The sequence below is a fragment of the Hyla sarda genome, chromosome 2 (assembly GCF_029499605.1).
Source record: "Hyla sarda isolate aHylSar1 chromosome 2, aHylSar1.hap1, whole genome shotgun sequence".
Classification (NCBI taxonomy): Eukaryota; Metazoa; Chordata; class Amphibia; order Anura; family Hylidae; genus Hyla; species Hyla sarda.
Genome location: NC_079190.1, coordinates 48,545,049 through 48,565,171, shown reverse-complemented (window position 1 = coordinate 48,565,171; position 20,123 = coordinate 48,545,049). Strand labels below are relative to the sequence as shown.

The 20,123-nt window shown below is 42.8% G+C and overlaps 1 protein-coding gene across 1 annotated transcript in view; it reads right to left on the bottom strand.

Annotated features, from left to right (window-relative positions):
- The window catches only part of FGF9 (fibroblast growth factor 9), a 124,934-nt gene that overhangs the window by 93,508 nt on the left and 11,303 nt on the right, over positions 1–20,123 (bottom strand). Inside the window, exon 2 of the mRNA XM_056561746.1 lies at positions 16,790–16,951. Coding sequence (XP_056417721.1) covers positions 16,790–16,951 — 162 coding nt within the window. The remainder of the gene's footprint in view (positions 1–16,789; positions 16,952–20,123) is intronic.

The following is a 20,123-nucleotide window of genomic DNA, read 5'->3' as shown; positions in this document are numbered from 1 at the left end:
CCCACTTGTCCTCAGTGTAATGAGCCCCTCTTGTCCTCAGTGTACAGGGCCCCGCTTGTCCTCAATGAACAGAGCCCCTTTTGTCCTCAGTGTACAGAGCCCACTTGTCCTCAGGTACAGAACCCCGCTTGTCCTCAGTGTACAGGGCCCCGCTTGTCCTCAGTGTACAGAGCCCCGCTTGTCCTCAGTGTACAGGGCCCCTCTTGTCCTCAGTGTACAGGGCCCCGCTTGTCCTCAGTGTACAGGGCCCAGCTTGTCCTCAGTGTACAGAGCCCCTCTTGTCCTTAGTGTACAGGGCCCCGCTTGTCCTCAGTGTACAGAGCCCCGCTTGTCCTCAGTGTACAGAGCCCACTTGTCCTCAGTGTACAGGGCCCCGCTTGTCCTCAGTGTACAGGGCCCCGCTTGTCCTCAGTGTATAGGGCCCCGCTTGTCCTCAGTGTACAGGGCCCCGCTTGTCCTCAGTGTACAGAGCCCCGCTTGTCCTCAGTGTACAGAGCCCCGCTTGTCCTCAGTGTACAGGGCCCCGCTTGTCCTCAGTGTACAGGGCCCCGCTTGTACTCAGTGTACAGGGCCCCGCTTGTACTCAGTGTACAGGGCCCCGCCTGTCCTCGGTGTACAGATCCCTGCCTGTCCTCGGTATACAGAGCCCCGCCTGTCCTCAGTGTACAGATCCCCGCCTGTTCTCGGTGTACAGATCCCCGCCTGTCCTCGGTATACAGATCCCCGCCTGTCCTCGGTGTACAGAGCCCTGCTTGTCCTCGGTGTACAGATCCCTGCCGAAGAAGTGCCCTGATCTCTCTGCCAGCTTTCTCAGTCGGCATCTGCATGGACACATAAACAGGGTAGCCTGGCCAGGTGGGTGGTTATGAATTGTATAATTGTATGTATTTTCTACCTGCCTTTCACTGCTCCCTACATGATGGAACAGTCTGACTTAGTTATATGTGAAATATAACTTCTATCTCTGACTGTGCCATCATGTAGGGGGCGGTAAAAGGCAGATAGAAGATGGAGTAGGATTCCCAGCCGCACAGAGTATTTCAGACAGTCTGACTCACTACAGTTCCCTCCAGAAATACTCTGTGCTGCTGTGCTATTTCTGTAATAAATCTAAGAGGCCTCAGCCAAGCAGGAGGCAAAAAAGGTAAAGTGTGTGGCTTATAAATGGACTAATTGCTATATTCTATCTTCCTTTCACCGCTCACTATATGATGTCAGAGATGAGTTATATATCTGACTGTGCCATCATGTAGTGAGCGGTGAAAGGCAGGTACTCCTGTTTTTTTTTGTTTTGTTTTTTTAAATCAACTGGTACCAGAAAGTTAAACAGATATTTAAATTATTTCTATTAAAATGTTATAATCCTTTCAGTACTTATAAGCAGCTGTTCTTTTCTATTTGGGATTTATTTTCTGTCACGACCACAGTGCTCTCTGCTGACACCTCTGTCCATTTTAGGAACTGTCCAGAGCAGAAGAAAATCCCCATAGCAAACATATGCTGCTCTGGACATTTCCCAAAATGGACAGAGGTGTCAGCAGAGAGCACTGTGGTCGTGACAGAGAAGAAATTCCAAATAGAAGAGAATTTCCTCTGTAGTATACAGCAGCTAATAGGTACTGGAAGGATTAAGAATTTTTAATAGAAGTAATTTACAAATCTGTTTAACTTTTTGGCACCAGTTGATTTAAAAAAGAAGTTTTCCACCGGAGTACCCCTTTAAAGGTGAGTAGAGGCAAGTTGGACTGGGTATCACAAACAGAGATCCCAAGTTGGCACAAAAAGGAGGAGTTCAGTGTTTTATGGCACTTGGGGGGAGATTCATCAAAACCTGTCCAGAAGAAAAGTTGCCGAGTTGCCCATAGCAACCAATCAGATCATTTCTTTCATTTTTAAAAAGGCTTCTGAAAAATGAGAGAAGCAATTTGACTGGTTGCTATGGGCAACTGGACAACTTTTCCTCTGCACACGTTTTGATAAATCTCCCCCTCGGTGTAGTTAAGGTGATTGGCATTGCCATCCCTCAAAGTACCCCATAGCCTCAAGCGCACTGCACCCCCTATTCCTTTCTATGGCAAATATTCATATGCATACTGGGCGGGAATAGGGGCGGGGCAGAGGTGGGGCCAGGGGTGGAGTCTTGCTGGGGGCTCTTGCTTTATTTGGTCCGGGGGCCCTGGGTGGTGTCATTCCGCCCCTGGCTGCAGATGTACAGAACCATGTTCTGGATAGTATGAGGACCCCTAGTGGTCTTTTATATAACCCATGATTTCTATAAAAAATACTTTTTTATGAAGTATATTAGAAAGATTAATGTTTTGCAAGATGTACAACATCTAAAAAGTTTTTGATTCTGACAGTAATTTAAAAAGTGTCGATTTATCCCCATGACGCCTATTTTTGTAGTTGGTCATGTAAAGAGCAGATAAAGAATAGGTTACACATTATATAACACTTGGTCAGGACCTTTGTGTCAATACAATTCTATTCATTGAACAGGTAACGCTAGGGGCCAAAGGTAAAGGGGTGGGGTTTAAAATGTTCATACAAAGAAGAAATGTCCAGCACCTGGTGATCAAGTAAAACGTCTTGCTCTTTATTAAGGAAATTTGTCAGGTTAAGGCTATATTCACATTGCCGTTTTTCTCCGGCAGTGTGAAGCTTGTTATTTTAGGATCTCGAATAATTTGAGAAAAAAAAAAATAGTGCTTGTACAGTCTTTTTCTCCTGCTATTCATTCTGAAAATAGCGGTGCCCGCTGGACCCCATTGACTATAATGGGGTCCATCGGGACCCGTTACTGCCCATTATGACCCGTCAAAATGACGGTCGTCAAACTCATAAATAAAAAAAAAAAGAAAGAGTTTGACGGTCATTATTGACGGGGCTTAACGGTAGTGTGAAAGGGGCCTAAAACAGGTACAAATAGTAGACCTCTGACACGTTTCACGCAGTGATGCACTTAGTCATATACCTCACTGTGAAACGCGCCAGAGGTTACTGTTTGTACCTGTTTTATCCTCTCAAATATCCTTGCAAGAAGTTTTACTTGATCGCCGGGTGCTGGACATTTCTTCATTGCATAGACTTCACTGCTTGAAGCCGGGGCGGTGCCGGCGGGTCCGCTGCACAGGTGAGCCAAGTGGGCTGGAGTGTAGCTGCTGTCTACAGACGCTGTTAGGCTGGGTTCACACTACGTTTTTCAACTACGGTTCCCGCATACGTTTTCTATCAAAAACCGTATGGGGAAAAAAACGGATGGAACAGTATGGGAAAAAGTAAACCGTATGGGTTTTTAAACAGTATACTGTTTTTAAAAGTGCATTACGGTTTTTAAACCGGAATCAAAACCGTGGTTGACCACGATTTTGTCTCCGGTTTAAAAACCGTACTGCAACTGCATACGTTTTTTTAAACATGGACGTCAATGGGAAACGCACATGTATACGGTTCCATACGGGAAAAACGTATACGTATTTACTTTGCACATGCGCTTTTGAATCCTGAAGTCCCCACCCAAGACCCCTCCCATTAAAAATGGACAAAATTTTCAAAAACGCATGGGTTTTTTTCTACGAAAACTGACGGAACTGTATGCACTTTTAAAAACAGTATACTGTTTAAAAACCCATAAGGTTTACTTTTTCCCATACTGTTCAATCCGTTTTTTCCCCCATACGGTTTTTGATAGAAAACGTATGCGGGAACCGTAGTTGAAAAACGTAGTGTGAACCCAGCCTTGGGTTTAAAATGTTATTCTGTTTATTTGGGTATTGCATATGAATACAATTTGGCTCTGTGGTGGACCAGGAGAGTTGTGGTGTCTGCGGTGTTGCGGTGATGTAAGTGCAGGGTCTGGTGGTATTAACCCTTAGATGTCGTGACGCCAGGGTGGGGTTTCCTTAGTGTTAATATTCCTACCAACAACGTCCCAGAAACGGTAGGGAAAATAACGGAATGTCCACAGCAGACTTTATGAATAAACTGAAGAACTTTTCATGCAACAGTCTCTAAACATGACAGTCTCTTAAGAGGCATCCGGAATGCAACATCTGGAGGGCCACAGTTTGCAGACCACGGTACTGGATGGTCCTATTTATTCAATGCAAAATGGAGTTTGTGGTATTACAGAACTGGGGATAAGCAATAGGGACATGGCCTAAGGCAGTAAACCAAGAAACTTGGACAGATGTCAGTTTCAACCAGAACGGCTATGTACAACACCGCAATGAATGTCACATAAAACAAAGGGCCAAGGGCTCGTTAACTCCAGGAGCAATTAGGAGACACAAGTTAAACATTCAGACTGCAGGGCAATAAGGAGGCCGAGCACGTGGAGGGCGTCTGCATCTTACCCCATGAAACTTCTGAAATTACAGGATGTTACGAAGACAGAGAGGCTCACAACCTCGAGGTCAAAGGTAAAGCTGTCCTCCGCACTATTGTATTTCATTTACTTTTTATTTTTTTACACTACTTTGCACTTTCTAGTTTGTTCCTGTGCTGGTTGAATCTGGAGACAACTTTTAGGAGAACATTTTACCACTCATAAGTTCCAAGGGGGAGATTTATTAAAACTTGTGCAGAGGAAAAGTTGACCAGTTGCCCATAGCAACCAATCAGATCGCTCCTTTCATTTTTCAGAGGCCTTGTTAAAAATGAAAGAGGCAATCTGATTGGTTGCTATGGGCAACTGGGCAACTTTTGATAAATCTCCTCTAGAAGGGGAGATTTAGGAAAACCTGTCCAGAGGAAAAGTTGCTCATAGCAACCAAGTAGATTGCCTCTTTCATTTTAAAAAGGGTGTCTTAAAAATGAAATAGGCAATCTGATTGGTTTCTATGGGCAAATGCACCACTCTTCCTCAACACAGGTTTTGATAAATCCCCCCCCCCTCCCCTCTTCTTTACGCCTGTCCCAAAATTCCTTAGTGGCACTTTAATTTTGCATTCCGGTAAACTTGTGAGAAGTCTCTAAAGACCTCTGTGCCAGATTTTCAGTCTCCATCCCGTATATTATACTTACCAAAACCAGGACTTCTAAGCTGTATCTTGAGAACGTCCTCAAAATGACCAATTTTATGTCGGGTCTGCATAGACCCAGCCCTTTTTGTAGCTCGATTGGCACCAATATTGGGACTGCTGACAATTATGGAATGTTGGCTGTCTACTTTGAGAATAAGTTCACACACAGCAGTATTTCTGCACAGAATTCTGCATGAAAATTCTGCAGTAAATTCCACATAAATGAATTGCCCATTCACTTTAATGGAATTCCTGCAGCGGAAATTCTGTGGAGGAAATTCTGCTTTGTGAATGGGACAGCGAAATCCCATTGAAGTGTATTGGCTATAAGTTCATGCAGAATTCCATGCAGAAATTCTGGTATGTGAACATAGCCTGAGGCCATGTTCACAAGTCCAGAATCTCAATGCGGAATTCAAAATTCCTGCCTGAGATTACTGAGCAGCAGAGTCCCATTGATTTCAACAGGATTCTGCTGCTGCGCTGTGCACATGTCCGGAATATCCGTGCCAGATGTTTTGGAATGAACATGTTAATTTCTGTGGACACCATACGGAATGCATAGTTGTCAATTAGACGGCACATCCCTGTGCTGCCCTAGCGTCTATATATTATGTCAGCACCCGCAGTCTCCGGAATGTCCGCACTGAGATTTTCCGTGCGGACATTTCAAAGTGCGAATATGGCCTTAGGGTTCCGAAGAACCGTTTTGTACTGCTGATAGAACATATGTTCTAATATAAGGAGCACCCGAGGAAAAAAAAAGGAGTTCTTCCTCCTAGAATAATCCGCAATTCATATGCTTGGCTTCAATGTAAGGCCCCTTATTGGAGTCAGACAAAATCTACAGCCAAAAGGTAGCATCAGAATACTGATAGTTACAAAGTTCCTAAGATTGAAAAAGGACCCAAGTCCATCATGTTCAACCCATATCTCTATTGTGTCCTGACTGTCCAGAGGAAGCCAATTGCTCCATACCAGAGGGAAAATACCTTTCCGACTCCAAATGGTAACCAAAATAAATCCCTGGATCAATAGTCTATCCACATAAATCCAATATCCATAACCATATTTACATATACTTTTCAGAATTCCCATAGAGCATAAATGGCCTATAAATCTCCACACATCATTATGGCCCTGATTTACTATAGTAAACCTGATCTGTTTTGTCCGGTTGTGCGTCAGATTCATTGCACCAGAAATTCTGTCTTCACCAGAATTTGCGCCAGAATTGAAAAAAACCCGACCAACTCTCCATTTTACTGAAGAAACTCGAAGGCTAGGTTCAGACTACGGAATTTCCGCCTGTAATTTCGCTTTGAAATTGCAGGCGGAAATTCAGCTTGCTAAAATGCATAGTGTAGTGAATGGTTTTCCGTTCACAAATTCACACTTCAGAATTTGTGAAGCGGAATTTGTGAACGGAAAATCCGCTTGGAAATTTCCGCCTGAAGAAAGGAGTTGCTCTTTCTTCAGGCGGAAATCCACGCTGAACACATTGCAGTCTATTGGAGACTGTCCGCGCGGTCCTAGCACCGACTGATCCAGTCAAAGCTGGCCGCACTCGGAATCTCCGGGCGGAAATTTTCTGCCCGGAGATTCCGTAGTCTGAACGTAGCCGAAAAAGGAGCGTGGCCGTCAGGGAAAGTGGGCGTGGTCTCTGAAAAGGGGGCGTGTCCCCAACATTTTCCAACATATTTACTAAGGTTTACACTGAAAATGTGGTGGATTTGAGCTGAGGAAAACCCCACAGCTCAGAACATGTGTAAAAAAGCAAAATGTAGGGAAAAGTGCAAAATATAGGGTAAATACCATGGAAAATACTTGTAGAAAATAAAAAAAACTAAGAAAACTACACTCCCACTCCACTCTTAGTAAATCAGGGTCTATGTCTTTGCTCTCTTATATGTATTGGTGAGTTGGAAACAATAGATATTTGGACAACAGTGAAGGTGTATGGCCAGCTTATTTCTTATTGACTAAGGATCTTTAGGACCAAGCGAGAGATTAGTACTGAAATCATAGGAGACAGGTTAATATTTGAAGGGGGTTATCCAGCATGTACAAATTGATGGCCTATCCAACCGATAAGACAATACTAGATGGGAAGAGGTCCAACCCAATGGGGGAAATATTCAAAACTGAAATTTTTTTAATACTGTTTTCTGTAGACTGCACCAGATTTGTTGAAAATGTGATGAGTACACATTTTTGAAATAATTTTGAATGGTTTATACCATTTGCAATATCCAAAGGATAGAAGATAACATGTCGGATCGCGGGGGGCTGGCCGCTGGAACCCTCTGTGATCTGCAGCGCAGCACCCCCTAATCGGATGCACGGAGCATAATCTGATGCCCCAAGCTTCCATGTTCTGTACGACCACGGTGCTAGCCTGGAGATCATGTGGGGGTCCCAGCTGCCGGACTCCCCGTGATCTCCTATTTTATCTCCCATCCACCTCAGAGGCACACAGTCTAAGAAATGTCAGATTTTCAAAAAGCCTTGTTAAAAATATGGCACAATCTTAAAACTGTCTAATTTATGTAAAACTAAGCAAGTTTTTGAATAGGTCCCCCATTGTTTTTTTGCTTTATTATTTATAATCTGCATTGTTGTCCTATTCAAATGAAAGGGGCAATGCTGTAGTACTTTGCCTTCAACAAATGCGCACAAGTAAACATTGAAGAGCGCTTGCATGACCGCCACATCCTCTTCAGGAGCTGATAATGGGACGTTAGGAGTTGGCCCCCCAACCAATCCAATCATTTTTCAAGATAGATAATTTCTGTAATCCCATTTTTATTCCCACTGTGAGACATCATGTTGTCTAATGATTATGACAGTAACAAGGTATTTGCACTATTGATGGGGGGCATCAAAAGGGGCATAGATGCCATCACCCAAAGAAAAAATTCTATCGCTGTACAAATCACTAGTCAGATCACACATAGAATACTCTGTACAGTACTGGGCACCAGTGTACAAGAAAGATATAGTGGAGCTGGAGAGGGTTCAAAGACGGGCAACCAGGGTAATACGGGGAATGGGAGGACTACAGTACCCAGAAAGATTATCAGAATTAGGGTTATTTAGTTTAGAAAAAAGAAGGCTTAGGGGAGACCTAATAACTATGTATAAATATATCAGGGGACTTTAAAGAGATCTCTCCCATGATCTATTTATACCCAGGACTGTATCTATAACAAGGGGGCTGTTAGGATTCGGCAGGCTGGATGTGGATCCTCTGTGTCTGCGAGGGATTGGCGTGGACCGTGTCAGTGGACCGGTTCTAGGTTGCTACTGGTCTTCACCAGAGCCCGCCGCAAAGCGGGATGGCCTTGCTGCGGCGGTAGCAACCAGGTCGTCTCCACCGGCAACGGCTCAACCTCGCTGACTGCTGAGAAGGCGTGGGACAGAAGGACTAGGCAGAGGCAAGATCAGACGTAGCACAAGGTCGGGCCAGGCGGCAAGGTTCATAGTCAATGGAGATAGCAAGAGGTCAGGAACACCGTTATGGCAAACACAATAAACGCTTTCTCAAGGCACAATGGCAACAAGATCCGGCAAGGAAGTGAAGGGGAAGTGAGGTTATATGAGCAGGGAACAGGTGGAGGCTAATTAGACTGATTGGACCAGGCACCAATCATTGGTGCACTGGCCCTTTAAATCTTAGAGAGCTGGCGCGCGCGTGCCCTAAGGAGCGGAGCTGCGCGCGCCAGGACATGACAGCCGGGGACCGGGACAGGTGAGTGACTTGGGATGCGATTCGCGAGCGGGCGCGTCCCTCTGGGGAGGAGCAGGGACCCGGAGCGCTCGGCATAACAGGGGCATCCTCTACGTCTTGAGGAAAGAAGGTTTCTACACCAGCACAGACGGGGGTTCTTTACTGTAAGAGCAGTGAGACTGTGGAATTCTCTGCCTGAGGAGGTGGTCATGAGGAACTCTGTAAAAGAGATAAGGAGGGGCCTAGATGCATTTCTGTAGAGTAATAATATTACAAGTTATGGATACTGAATTTATAGGGACAGAATGTTGATCCAGGGATTTATTCTGATCCCATATTTGAGTCGGGAAAACATTTTTTCCCTGGTATGTGTCACGATTCGGCTAGCTGGTTGTGGATCCTCTGTGTCAGCGAGGGATTGGCGTGGACCGTGCCGGTGGACCGGTTCTAAGATGCTACTGGTATTCACCAGAGCACGCCGCAAAGCGGGATGGTCTTGCTGCGGCGGTAGCAACCAGGTCGTATCCACTGGCAACGGCTCAACCTCGCTGAGTGCTGAGAAGGCGTGGGACAGAAGGACTAGGCAGAGGCAAGGTCAGACGTAGCAGAAGGTAGGGGCAGGCGGCAAGGTTCGTAGTCAATATGGATAGCAGGAGATCTGGAAACACAGGCTTTGGACAACACTAAACGCTTTCACTGGCACAAGGCAACAAGATCCGGCCAGGGAGTGCAGGGGAAGGGATGTGATATAGCCAGGGAGCAGGTGGAAGCTAATTAGGCTAATTGGGCCAGGCACCAATCATTGGTGCACTGGCCCTTTAAGTCTCAGAGAGCTGGCGCGCGCGCGCCCTAGAGTGCGGAGCCGCGCGCGCCAGCACATGACAGCCGGGGACCGGGACGGGTAAGTGACTTTGGATGCGATTCGCAAGCGGGCGCGTCCCGCTATGCGAATCGCATCCCCGCCGGCAATGTCAGTGCAGCGCTCCCGGTCAGCGGGTCTGACCGGGGCGCTGCAGAGAGAGAGACGCTGTGAGCGCTCCGGGGAGGAGCAGGGACCCGGAACGCTCGGCGTAACAGTATGAGGCATTTGGCATCAGCCTCATAATGTTTTTTTTTTTTTACCTTCCTCTGGATCAACACAGTAGGTACACAATGGGGATATAGGTTGAACTTGATGGACTCTTGATAAACTGTATAACTATGTAACTATAGTTTCTCTGTCTACAGTGTACTAAGCCATAGTGTAAATTCTCTCAGCTATCCAGTGCACAGGAAAAGCAGAGATCATATTGACGTAGGTGTAATGATCTGATAACACAATTGTGATGCCAGATTACAAACCTTTTATGAGTCAATGGGAATCAATGTGGAAAATAAACTATGAAAAGGTGGCTATGATTCACACGGAAATCACATTAAACGGAAGCTATGACGTCTGACACCTACTATAGACGTCATTTTTAAAATGTTTTGCTGGAATGTATAGTAGTTGTACATAAATAGAAAAACATGATATTTTTTTAAAAACACAGTACCACACTTGTCCAATGGACCTGAGCTGCAATACCACACACAACCTGTGGACAGGTGTGTTGCTGTTTTTAGAAAAAATGTAGCCATGTTTTCCTAATTCCATACAACCCATTTACTACTCTGGTGTCTCTACAGATTAAGCCACAGACAATTTAGGCAATGCAGCAATCACTGTAAAATAAATGCCATTTTTGCCTCAATTTTGACAACATTGAGTTAAAAACACAGCAAAGCCACAGTACACTTAACCTGTTCAGGATGCAGGGCGTATGGGTACACCCTTGTTTCCTGGTACTTAAGGATGCAGGGTGTAACTGTACCTTGTACCATGTTTAAAGCGTGCATCTAAAATGGAAGTGAAACGATCCCGGCAGCTCAACGAAGCTGATCGGGACCATCGCGATGAAATTGAGCTGAGCGGAGAGGATGGCTGGAGGGCCCATACCTGCCTCCACGCTGTCTGATCGGCGATCCTCTGCTGTCTCCAGCCTCCACAGGCTGGGGCAGCAGAGCACCAATAACACTGACCAAAGACCACAGACCACGGCGCAAAAATGAGCCCTCGTATAGCTGTGTATGCGGAAAAATGTATAGGGTCAGTTGATGACAATTTTAAACATACTAATTTTGGTGCATGTAGTTATAATTTGTTTTAAGTAGTAAAATAAAATAAGAACTTCATAAATTAGGTATCCTTGTAACCTTATGGACCTACAGAATAACAATAAGGTGTCACTTTTACCAAAAAGTGCTCTGCATAGAAATGAAAGCCCCTAATAATTACAAAATGTATTTTTTTTATTTAACCTTACAAATGCATTTTTATGTTTTGCCGCAGATTATGGTTTTAACAAAGGCACGTCCTGATATGCTGCCTGCAAGTGTAAAACTGGCAGGCAGCATATAACTGCAATCGACTCGGCCGGCGATAGGCTGAGTGGCAGTGTGACGTTTTTGGCCCCGGTGTAGTGAAGAATTTTGTGTCCTGAAGCATTTTCACACTGCCGCCTATCGCCGGCTGAGTCTGACTTCGCTGCGGCTGGTGATTGGCTGAGTGCAGTATGATTCATCCGACCACCGGCAACCAGAAAGAGGATCGCGGCGGAGACCGGAGCCGGTTACCGGAGGCCCCGGGGGAGCGGAGGAAGGTATGTACATCTTTATTTTTTACTGCCGGCAGTATGGGGGACAATTTTTATATTCTGGAGTTCTCCTTTAAGGGATTAAATAGGTGATGTCATAAAAAAGTATGATTGGTGACGCAAAAAACAAGCCCTTAAATATGGGTCTGTAGAAGCAAAACTAAAAGCTTTATGATTTTTAGAAGAGAAGAAGGAAAAAACTGAAGTGAGAAAAAGAAAATTTGGCCTTGTGGACACAGTTAATTTGAAATTTTAACGTTTTTGTTTATTCCTCCTCACCATAACTCTAATATTGTTTATTCTACCTTGCCATACGCATAGCTATCTTTTTTTTTTTTTTTACCAAAACCAGGAGTGGAACTGAGGAAAACTATAATAGAAAGATTTGCACCTTTTCTGTATATACACCAAAAATATTATTTGAGGGGTGAAGTTATAAAAAAAAACAAAAACACACACAATTTTGCTACTTTTTTTTCTTTTTTTTGCGCAGTGTACTAAAACTGTCAGGTTCTCTTTATTCTGTGGGTCAATACAATTACAATGCTACCCATGATTACATAATATTTGTTTTATTTTACTAATTAGTATGCTTTAAATCACCTTATTCTGACCCCGATAATAACCTTTTTTATTTTTCTGTCTATGGGGCTGTGTGAGGGCCCATTTTATGAGCCATAAACTGTAGTTATTATTGGTACCATTTTGGTGTAGATGAAAATTTTGATCACTTATTATACATTTCATAACTATGATGTAACATAAAATCAGCAACTCTGGTGGTTTTTTTTTTTCTTCTTCTTTTTTTTCTGCATAGCATTGATCAGTTATATCAGTGCTCTGCTAAAACAGCCTGCCTGAGGCAGCCTGTATTAGCAGATCTCCCCATGGCAGGCATGTTGTGGGGGGTGCCGGTCAGATACTCAACAGAAACGGCACATGTCATAAAAGGGGTACTCCGCTGGAAAACATTTATTTTATTTTATTTTTTTTATTTTATTTTTTTTAAATCAACTGGTGCCAGAAAGTTAAACCGATTTGTAAATTACTTCTATTAAAAAAATCTTAATCCTACCAGTACTTATCAGCTGCTGTATAACACAATGAAAGTTCTTTTCCAAAGCAGGAGAGGCTTGCTATGGGGATTTGCTCCTACTATGGACGGTTCCTAAAATGGACAGAGGTGTCAGCAGAGAGTACTGTGGCTGTTGGCTGTCCAGGCATGCTGGGAGTTGAAGTTTTGCAACTTCTGGAGGGCCACAATTTGAGACCACTGCTCTAGAACATTGCTACATACATGTCCACCCACAATGAGATGGTGCCTCATTGCCAGTTTACAAGTAGCATTGTAGTAGGTCAAAGGTTACCAGATCTCACCCAGTCAAACCTTTGATCCGGTTACTTTCCAATATTTTTTTCCTGGCACTTAGATAGTCCCTTGTGACACGAATAGGAAACTCAATCCCAAGTGGGACAGTCTGTTCTGAAATATTCTGCGCTTTTTTTGACATCTATTGCATTGTTCTGCTCCTTACTGTTCACCAGGAACAGCAGTGATTTATTAGCCTTGGGAAATCTCAGTTTTCAAGGTAAATTGCGCCTTATCAAGCCGGCAGATGTAACACTGATAACTCAAGGTGACAGGGAAGAGTCTTCATGATTTAACCCTTGCACCGCTATTGGTATCATTGCTGTTGATTGCTGTTGTGCAGAGAAAAAAAAATCATTACTTTGCTTAAAGCAAATGTTTGTATTCTTTACAAGGAAGGTCCGAGATATGAACATCGGAAGACATGACAGGATGGTTCAATATGAATTCATGAGCTACAAATGCTAATTCTTCAATCTATGTTTGCTTTGCCCAAAAATATATACCGGTAATTTTTTTTCTTTATTGCCTTTCATGAGATCTGTTGCAGTATTAAAAAAAATACATTAAATGGTTGTTACACATTCAACAAACGCTGCATAAAGTAAAAGTGTATAATATATTAATATTTACAAAATATAATGCCTCCTTCTCTACATCGGGCTCCTTTCTTACCCCCACTTTAAACTAATCATTTACTCTGAAAAGCAGCTCAAGTCCATACAGTGACCATACAGTCCATACAGTGAGAGATTTGGTTACATGCTGCCCATATAAGTCTATGGATGGGGGGTGGAATTAACTATATTAATAATATAGCGATTTTACTATTTGGTTGACTATACTTTTCCATTAATAGTTAGGTGGGTGTAAACTTTATTTAAAAAAGGGGTATGATTCATCCCTCTCAGCCCCATATTCACACCCCTCAGACTCATATTCACGACTCCTCAGCCTCATATTCATACCAATTCTCAGTAAGAAGATGCATGAAATCAGCAACTCTGGTATAGCTGATCCAAAGTAGTAACTTCTTTAATACAAGGACATACAGGATAATACGTACAGGTGTTGACCATAGTGCACTTCATTGGTGGTCTGACATTATGGACAGTAAGTGCATTATGGGAAAAAAATGGCTGTCAGATTCCACTGTTCCATAACCTCCCCCGTTTGTCTCTCCCCACTATGTCCCAACATCTGTACGTATTATCCTGTATGTCTCTGTAATAAAGAAGTTACTACTTTGGATCACTTAAACCCGAGTTGCCGAGTCCATGTTTCTTCTTAGGGTATGTTCACACTGGTCAAGGTGTGAGCGGAATGTTCGCTTACAAAATCTGCTCCAAAACACAGTTTTTTTCCGCGCGGGATTTGCGCGGGATTCGCGCTGAATTCCGCATGGAAATTAAAGAGTATAGGACACACAGTAAAATACACAAATTCTGCGCAAATTCCAAGCAAATTCCGCGTTACGAGCCGAATTCCGCATGAAGAAAGAACATGTTCATTCTTCATGCGGAACGGAATTCTATGACAGAATTCCGCAAGCGGAATTTCCTCAGTGTGAACTGAGGAGAGGAAAGTTAACTACATACTATGGGGTATGGCACTGCTGAATGAATTGGAGAGGAATAAGCGAGCAGATTTACTCGTGGTTATTCCTCTCCAATTCCTCAGTGTGAACATACCCTTACTCGCATATGTAATAAAAACAGCATTAAAACCAGGGCACCAAAAGCTACAAAATCAGAATAATTCTATTTTTCATACTGACCACATGTCCTCTTTAAGTACAGTCCTTTTGGTGGAGGTCTGGCATTACTAAGCTATTCTATTAAGGTTTGGGAACTGTATAATCAGCAATTTATTATTGAGGTTGAATCACTTCCTCTATAAAGTGAAGTTAGCGTTTGGGTAATACAAGTGAGCAGCCACAGATACCACAAGCAGCTCCTGGATTCTTCTGCTGATGCCCGGCTCATCGGAATCTGTCTACTCCTAAAGTTATAGCTGAATAACAGAAATACATTTGCTGATAATGTCATTTATTATAAAATAAAAGTTTTTTTCAGATTTTCTTTTATTTACATATATGTTATGTCTGGAATCTTAATGTTGGCGGCCATGGCACTTCTGGTGCTTATTCTGCAACCTGGAGCAATTGCATTGTCAAACCTAAGGGCCCTCAAAATTATGTCTTATGGTAGAACCAAGGTGCCTAGTCCATTTCTGGTAGAAGGTATGTTGGATGGAGCAAATCAGGATGTCAGAAAGGAGAATGGAAAGACTGGCAAAAGGAAGAACTGGCAGGAATTTGGAACAGAACATAGTAAAATAAGTATCAAAATTGAGAGAGAAAAATAAGCAATAATCAATCCTTGCCCAATCCTTTGCCCCCGTGTTCTCTTTACTTTAAATGTACAGTGACCCCTTAAGTTGCAATATTACTTTGTTCCAGGATGATCATTGTAAGTTGAAACTATTGTATGTTGAGACCATAATTCATGAATCTGAAGTCCTGAAAGGTCATCCAAAAATAGGAAAATAGGAAAAATAAGTAGATAATTAATACAATCTACTATGTCTATGTAGAGGACAGGAGCTTCTACAGGGTCCTGTACAGTACACACAGTGTCCTGAAAAAGTAACATGGAGCCACCCTCACCTGGTGTCTGAAGGCGCAGCTAACTATGGCACAGGTAAAGAGTGCAGAACATGTAATACCTCCCTATACTGTAGGGAGGCACTACCAGAGAGGAATTCAGTGCATACGCTTCAGTAATACAGGGGTTACACCAGTGAAATGCCAATTCTGATTGATTAGTTTTTCCAGCCATTGACATGTTTCACAAATCTGGTGTCATGACCGACCGGGGGCACAGGGAGAGCGAGCCCTAAGCTGTCCCTAGTAACACTCTCCCTGCCTACTTGCCCATACACCCTAAGCGGTGAATCGACAACTTGGAGCCGATCCCTCCCTGCTACAGTGCAGTGGTGTAAAAAAACAAATAAACATAGTCTGTCACAGGCCAGAAAAGGAAAACTACCAGACAACCAGATACACCAGACAGGATACAAATACTAACAGGGCAGAATATAGTGTATTAACAAACAGTTCACAAACCGGCATCCAGATAAATGGCAGACATGGATAAATGAACAAGACTAGGAGTATATGGTACGAGTATACAGCAGAGACATGGACATGCAGGGGATGAACAGAAGAACTGAAAGCTAGACACTAACCTGATCAGGAACATAGGACACTGTTCACACTGGGACACAGAACAAACAAACTGGACACCCCACTACACAAAAGGAGTAGCAATTATAATAAAGCCAAATAGACTACTGGCCAGCAGGCACACTCCACCATGTGATCAGGATGCTGACCCAGTAGGAAACAGAAATATAATACATGAAACTTTAGACTAGAATCAGATGAGTCTAAAAAGACTCCAGGATACCAAACAGAAATTATAACATACAGAAAATAGGTAACAAGCAAGACTAAAACCGGACGAGTCTGAACAGACTCCAAGATACCAAACAGAAATAATTACATACAGAGCACAGGTAACACCAGACTAACACAGTGTGAACACAGACTAAGCAGAACGGACATACTAATCCTAAAACTGACAAATATTACACAGACTAAAATCTACAATAAACAGGACTATTTAACTATGGCTAAAACTTAGATAATATAACAAGATAAATACAAGGTGCATGCTCAAGCAGACTTGGAAGTGTATTGCACAAACAGACATCATAGTCGCATTATTGCACAAAATAACCAGCAGAGAATTCCCAATCAAGGGAGAATAGCAAACTGCTCAGAACAACCTAGGGTGTGAATACACACCTAAACAGAAAAATACAAAAACAAATAAACGGACATTACATCTGGACTGTATGTATGTTGAGTCTGGTTTCAAGTTACAATGGTCCAGAAAAGATCATTCTATGTTGAAAATATTGTAACCTGAAGCCATTGTAAGTTGAGGGTCCTCTGGTGTCAGGACTGCAAATACGTACAAGTTCCAGTTCTCCAGGAATGTACTAGAGTCTTTTAAGGTCCATGCTCCAGGCCAGACTATTGGTGCCCATTGGGCCCTTGTTCCATAAGCAGGTGATCTCCATACACCTATATAAGACCATAAAAAACAGCAAGTTAGAGGTGTTTATGGGGCTGACTCACTATGCCTCACTAGGATTATATGTAGATTTCTACTCAGAAACATTGCCTTAGTCAATTCACACATCATGGTGGATTGACTGCAGAATTATCCAACAAAACCCACTGCAGATTACAGTATCAGGAATGTGGATAGTTTTTTTTTTAAATCCTATGCTGCACAATCTCCCCATATAGAAATTGACCTTGCAGTGTGGATTAGAAAATCTGCAGTACATATATTTCGGTACTGACGGATTTCACCACAAACAATATATATGCTAAGATGTCCAACGATCACGAGAATGGAGGACGGTTGACCTAAGAGTGAGTGAGCGCATATGCTCGCCCACTGTTTTATTCATTCCTTATTTTTTTCTTCTGAATAAGTTCAGTGCAATGGAGCAATGGTCGAGCATGCACATTCCTACTCCATTCACTTAGGAGACAATTGACTTACATTATGGTAACTGGTGGGGGTCCAAAAAGTCAGGCCCCCCACAGATGAGCTAGTTATCCCTTTTACTTGGACAGGGGATCTGTTCTAATCTTTGGGAAGCCACTTTAGAACAAGTGACTGAGGACACATGTTGTGGAGCAGAATTGGGATATGTGGTTGAGCTGTACATACTCCCCAGTAGGATCAAGCTTCTGTTTTTTTTGTTTTCCATCTGCTTCGTTCGTGTTGTAAAACAACAAAGACAATTCAAAATAAATATGGAAGTGATTGTATGTTTGTGTATATATATGTATCCAATCATATGATTGACTGCACGGAAAATCAACTTGTATACAGTATTCCTGTGTAATGCTTCCTGTATGTGCGGCTAATGGGGCTGGTTTGTCTTCATATTGTTCACAGTGGTTAAACCTAAACCAGAATTTAATTGGGATTTTCCAATGATTTTTTCTCATTTTCCAGAATCCCCTCTCTTCTATGTTACAACGGTATTTCTACTATATTAACAATAATAATAATTAATTAATAATAAACACATAAATAAAAATAAATAATGTAATAAATGGGATTAGAATAATACATTAGCAGTTTAATTCATTAGGCAGGCATCACACATAGCGTCAAGGAGCTGCAACACTGCCACATCTAAAAACAGTGACAAAAGTCAGGCGTGAAGGCACCCAGTCGTGTTTTACATGATGTTATTCACACATAGCAGATTTGTTGAAGAAAGTTATGCAACTGAAAATGAGTCCTAAATGTCTGAATAAGGTTGTTCCTGCAGCACGTGTGTGGAATTCTGCAAACTCCATTCATGGGCAGCGATGGGACAGTCACAATTTCTGCAGCAAATCTGCTTCATGTGAATATACAGAACCCTGAGGATGGAATCCAGATGTTACAAAAAGTCTAATGTAAATTATTGTAGATCTCCCTTTATGGTATTATAAGACTTGGGAAAAACTAGAAAAAAAAAAAAAAACGTAAATCTACATTGAAGCTCAAGACATTTTTCCACTAGCAATATTAATGGTAACTGGTAAGGCTGGGTTCTCACGCTGCATACACTGACCAGACTATGCCCACATACGGTGCATAACTTTGCTGATAATACCACAATATTACCAAAAAATTGTGCGGCCATTGCATGTGAGTCTTGTTTCATCTGTATGTAGCAGCCACAACATTACAGCCTTAAAGGGGTACTCCACTGAAAACATCTTATCCCCTATCCTTTGTAAGATCGCAGCGGTCTCGCCGCTGGGGACTCCCACGATTTCCGGCACGGCACCACTGTCATTCGATGCATGGAGCTAACTCCGCTCCGTGCCCGATGACTGGAGATGAAGACCGCCACATCCCCTCCATTCACGTCTATGGGCTATGTACCTGCCGCCATGCCCCCTCCCATAGACATGAATGGAGGGGGCGTGGCGTGATGTCACGAACGTGAAAGCTGCAAGCTTCCGTGTTCCGGACTTCACTGCTGCCGCTGATTGTGGCGATCTCACATGTTATCCCCTATCCTTTAGACAGGATAAGATTTTTTCAGCAGAGTACCCCTTCAGGTTCTATTCACCCGTATAGTATCCTGTGCAGGTTGTAACTGCAGATTAGAAGCTGCGCTCAATCATTTCCTTTACATTGAAATCTGCAGCAGAAAAGCCTGCGCATCAAATCTGCGCAGAATACCGGACGTGTAAATCCACCCTTAATGGGCATGTGGCTAGTTCTGTTCTCTTGCTTTAAGCCACGTAGGGGCACCAATTCATTTTAAGTATAATCAATGAGACATTGTATCAGTCAGAATTACATTTGTGATTATAATTTTATATAGCTTAAGAAAATAGGGCAAAAAGACCGAAATCCAAGCAGCTTTCCCATCACCCACAGCTTCAGAATGGTGTGCGGTGAAGTAGATGATAAAGAAGAGCATTTTTGTTTCTATCTCATCCTTAGAAATGGTACAATTCAAGGACAATTGAACGGTATCAATCACAGGCTCGAAATCTCAGATAAATCAATAGGGTTCTATTGTCTCCTACAACATGTGCATTTTTTTTTAGCCTACATCTGCTGCATGGTTCCTGCGATCTATGAAGCCCATTACTACATAGCAGCAGAGTCGATGCAGCCGATGACGGTCAGCAGAGTCGATGCAGCCGATGACGGTCAGCAGAGTCGATGCAGCCGATGACGGTCAGCAGAGTCGATGCAGCCGATGACGGTCATACCCCACTGTGTATTTTATCTAAAGCATAAATTCACTTTTGCTCATAATGCAATTCCCCAATATTTCTTGAACCTTCAGAAGTGGAGGTAACTTTCCCATTGGAAATAGTCAATAGGGGATCTCCTGGAATCCCTAATACAGTAATTCCAAATTATATTACCATGACAGGAAAAATATTTCCAATTTTTTTGAGCTACTATATAGAAGCTTGGTGTAAGGGTAAGTAAAAGCTCTGTATTTTGGCTGAGATTTTTGAGTGCCACTCAAAAGCAAGTGGCAGTGCCTGTAAGTATTGCTTTTTACCCTTGTTGAGTTCAACACTCTGCTCTGCGATCCATAAGCAAAAGGCATACAGCGTAGGTCACCATAGAAACTATGTAGATAAGTAGTGACTTTTGTCGTTTTCACAGGCATTATAATAAAGGGAGATTTATCAAAACCTGTGCAGA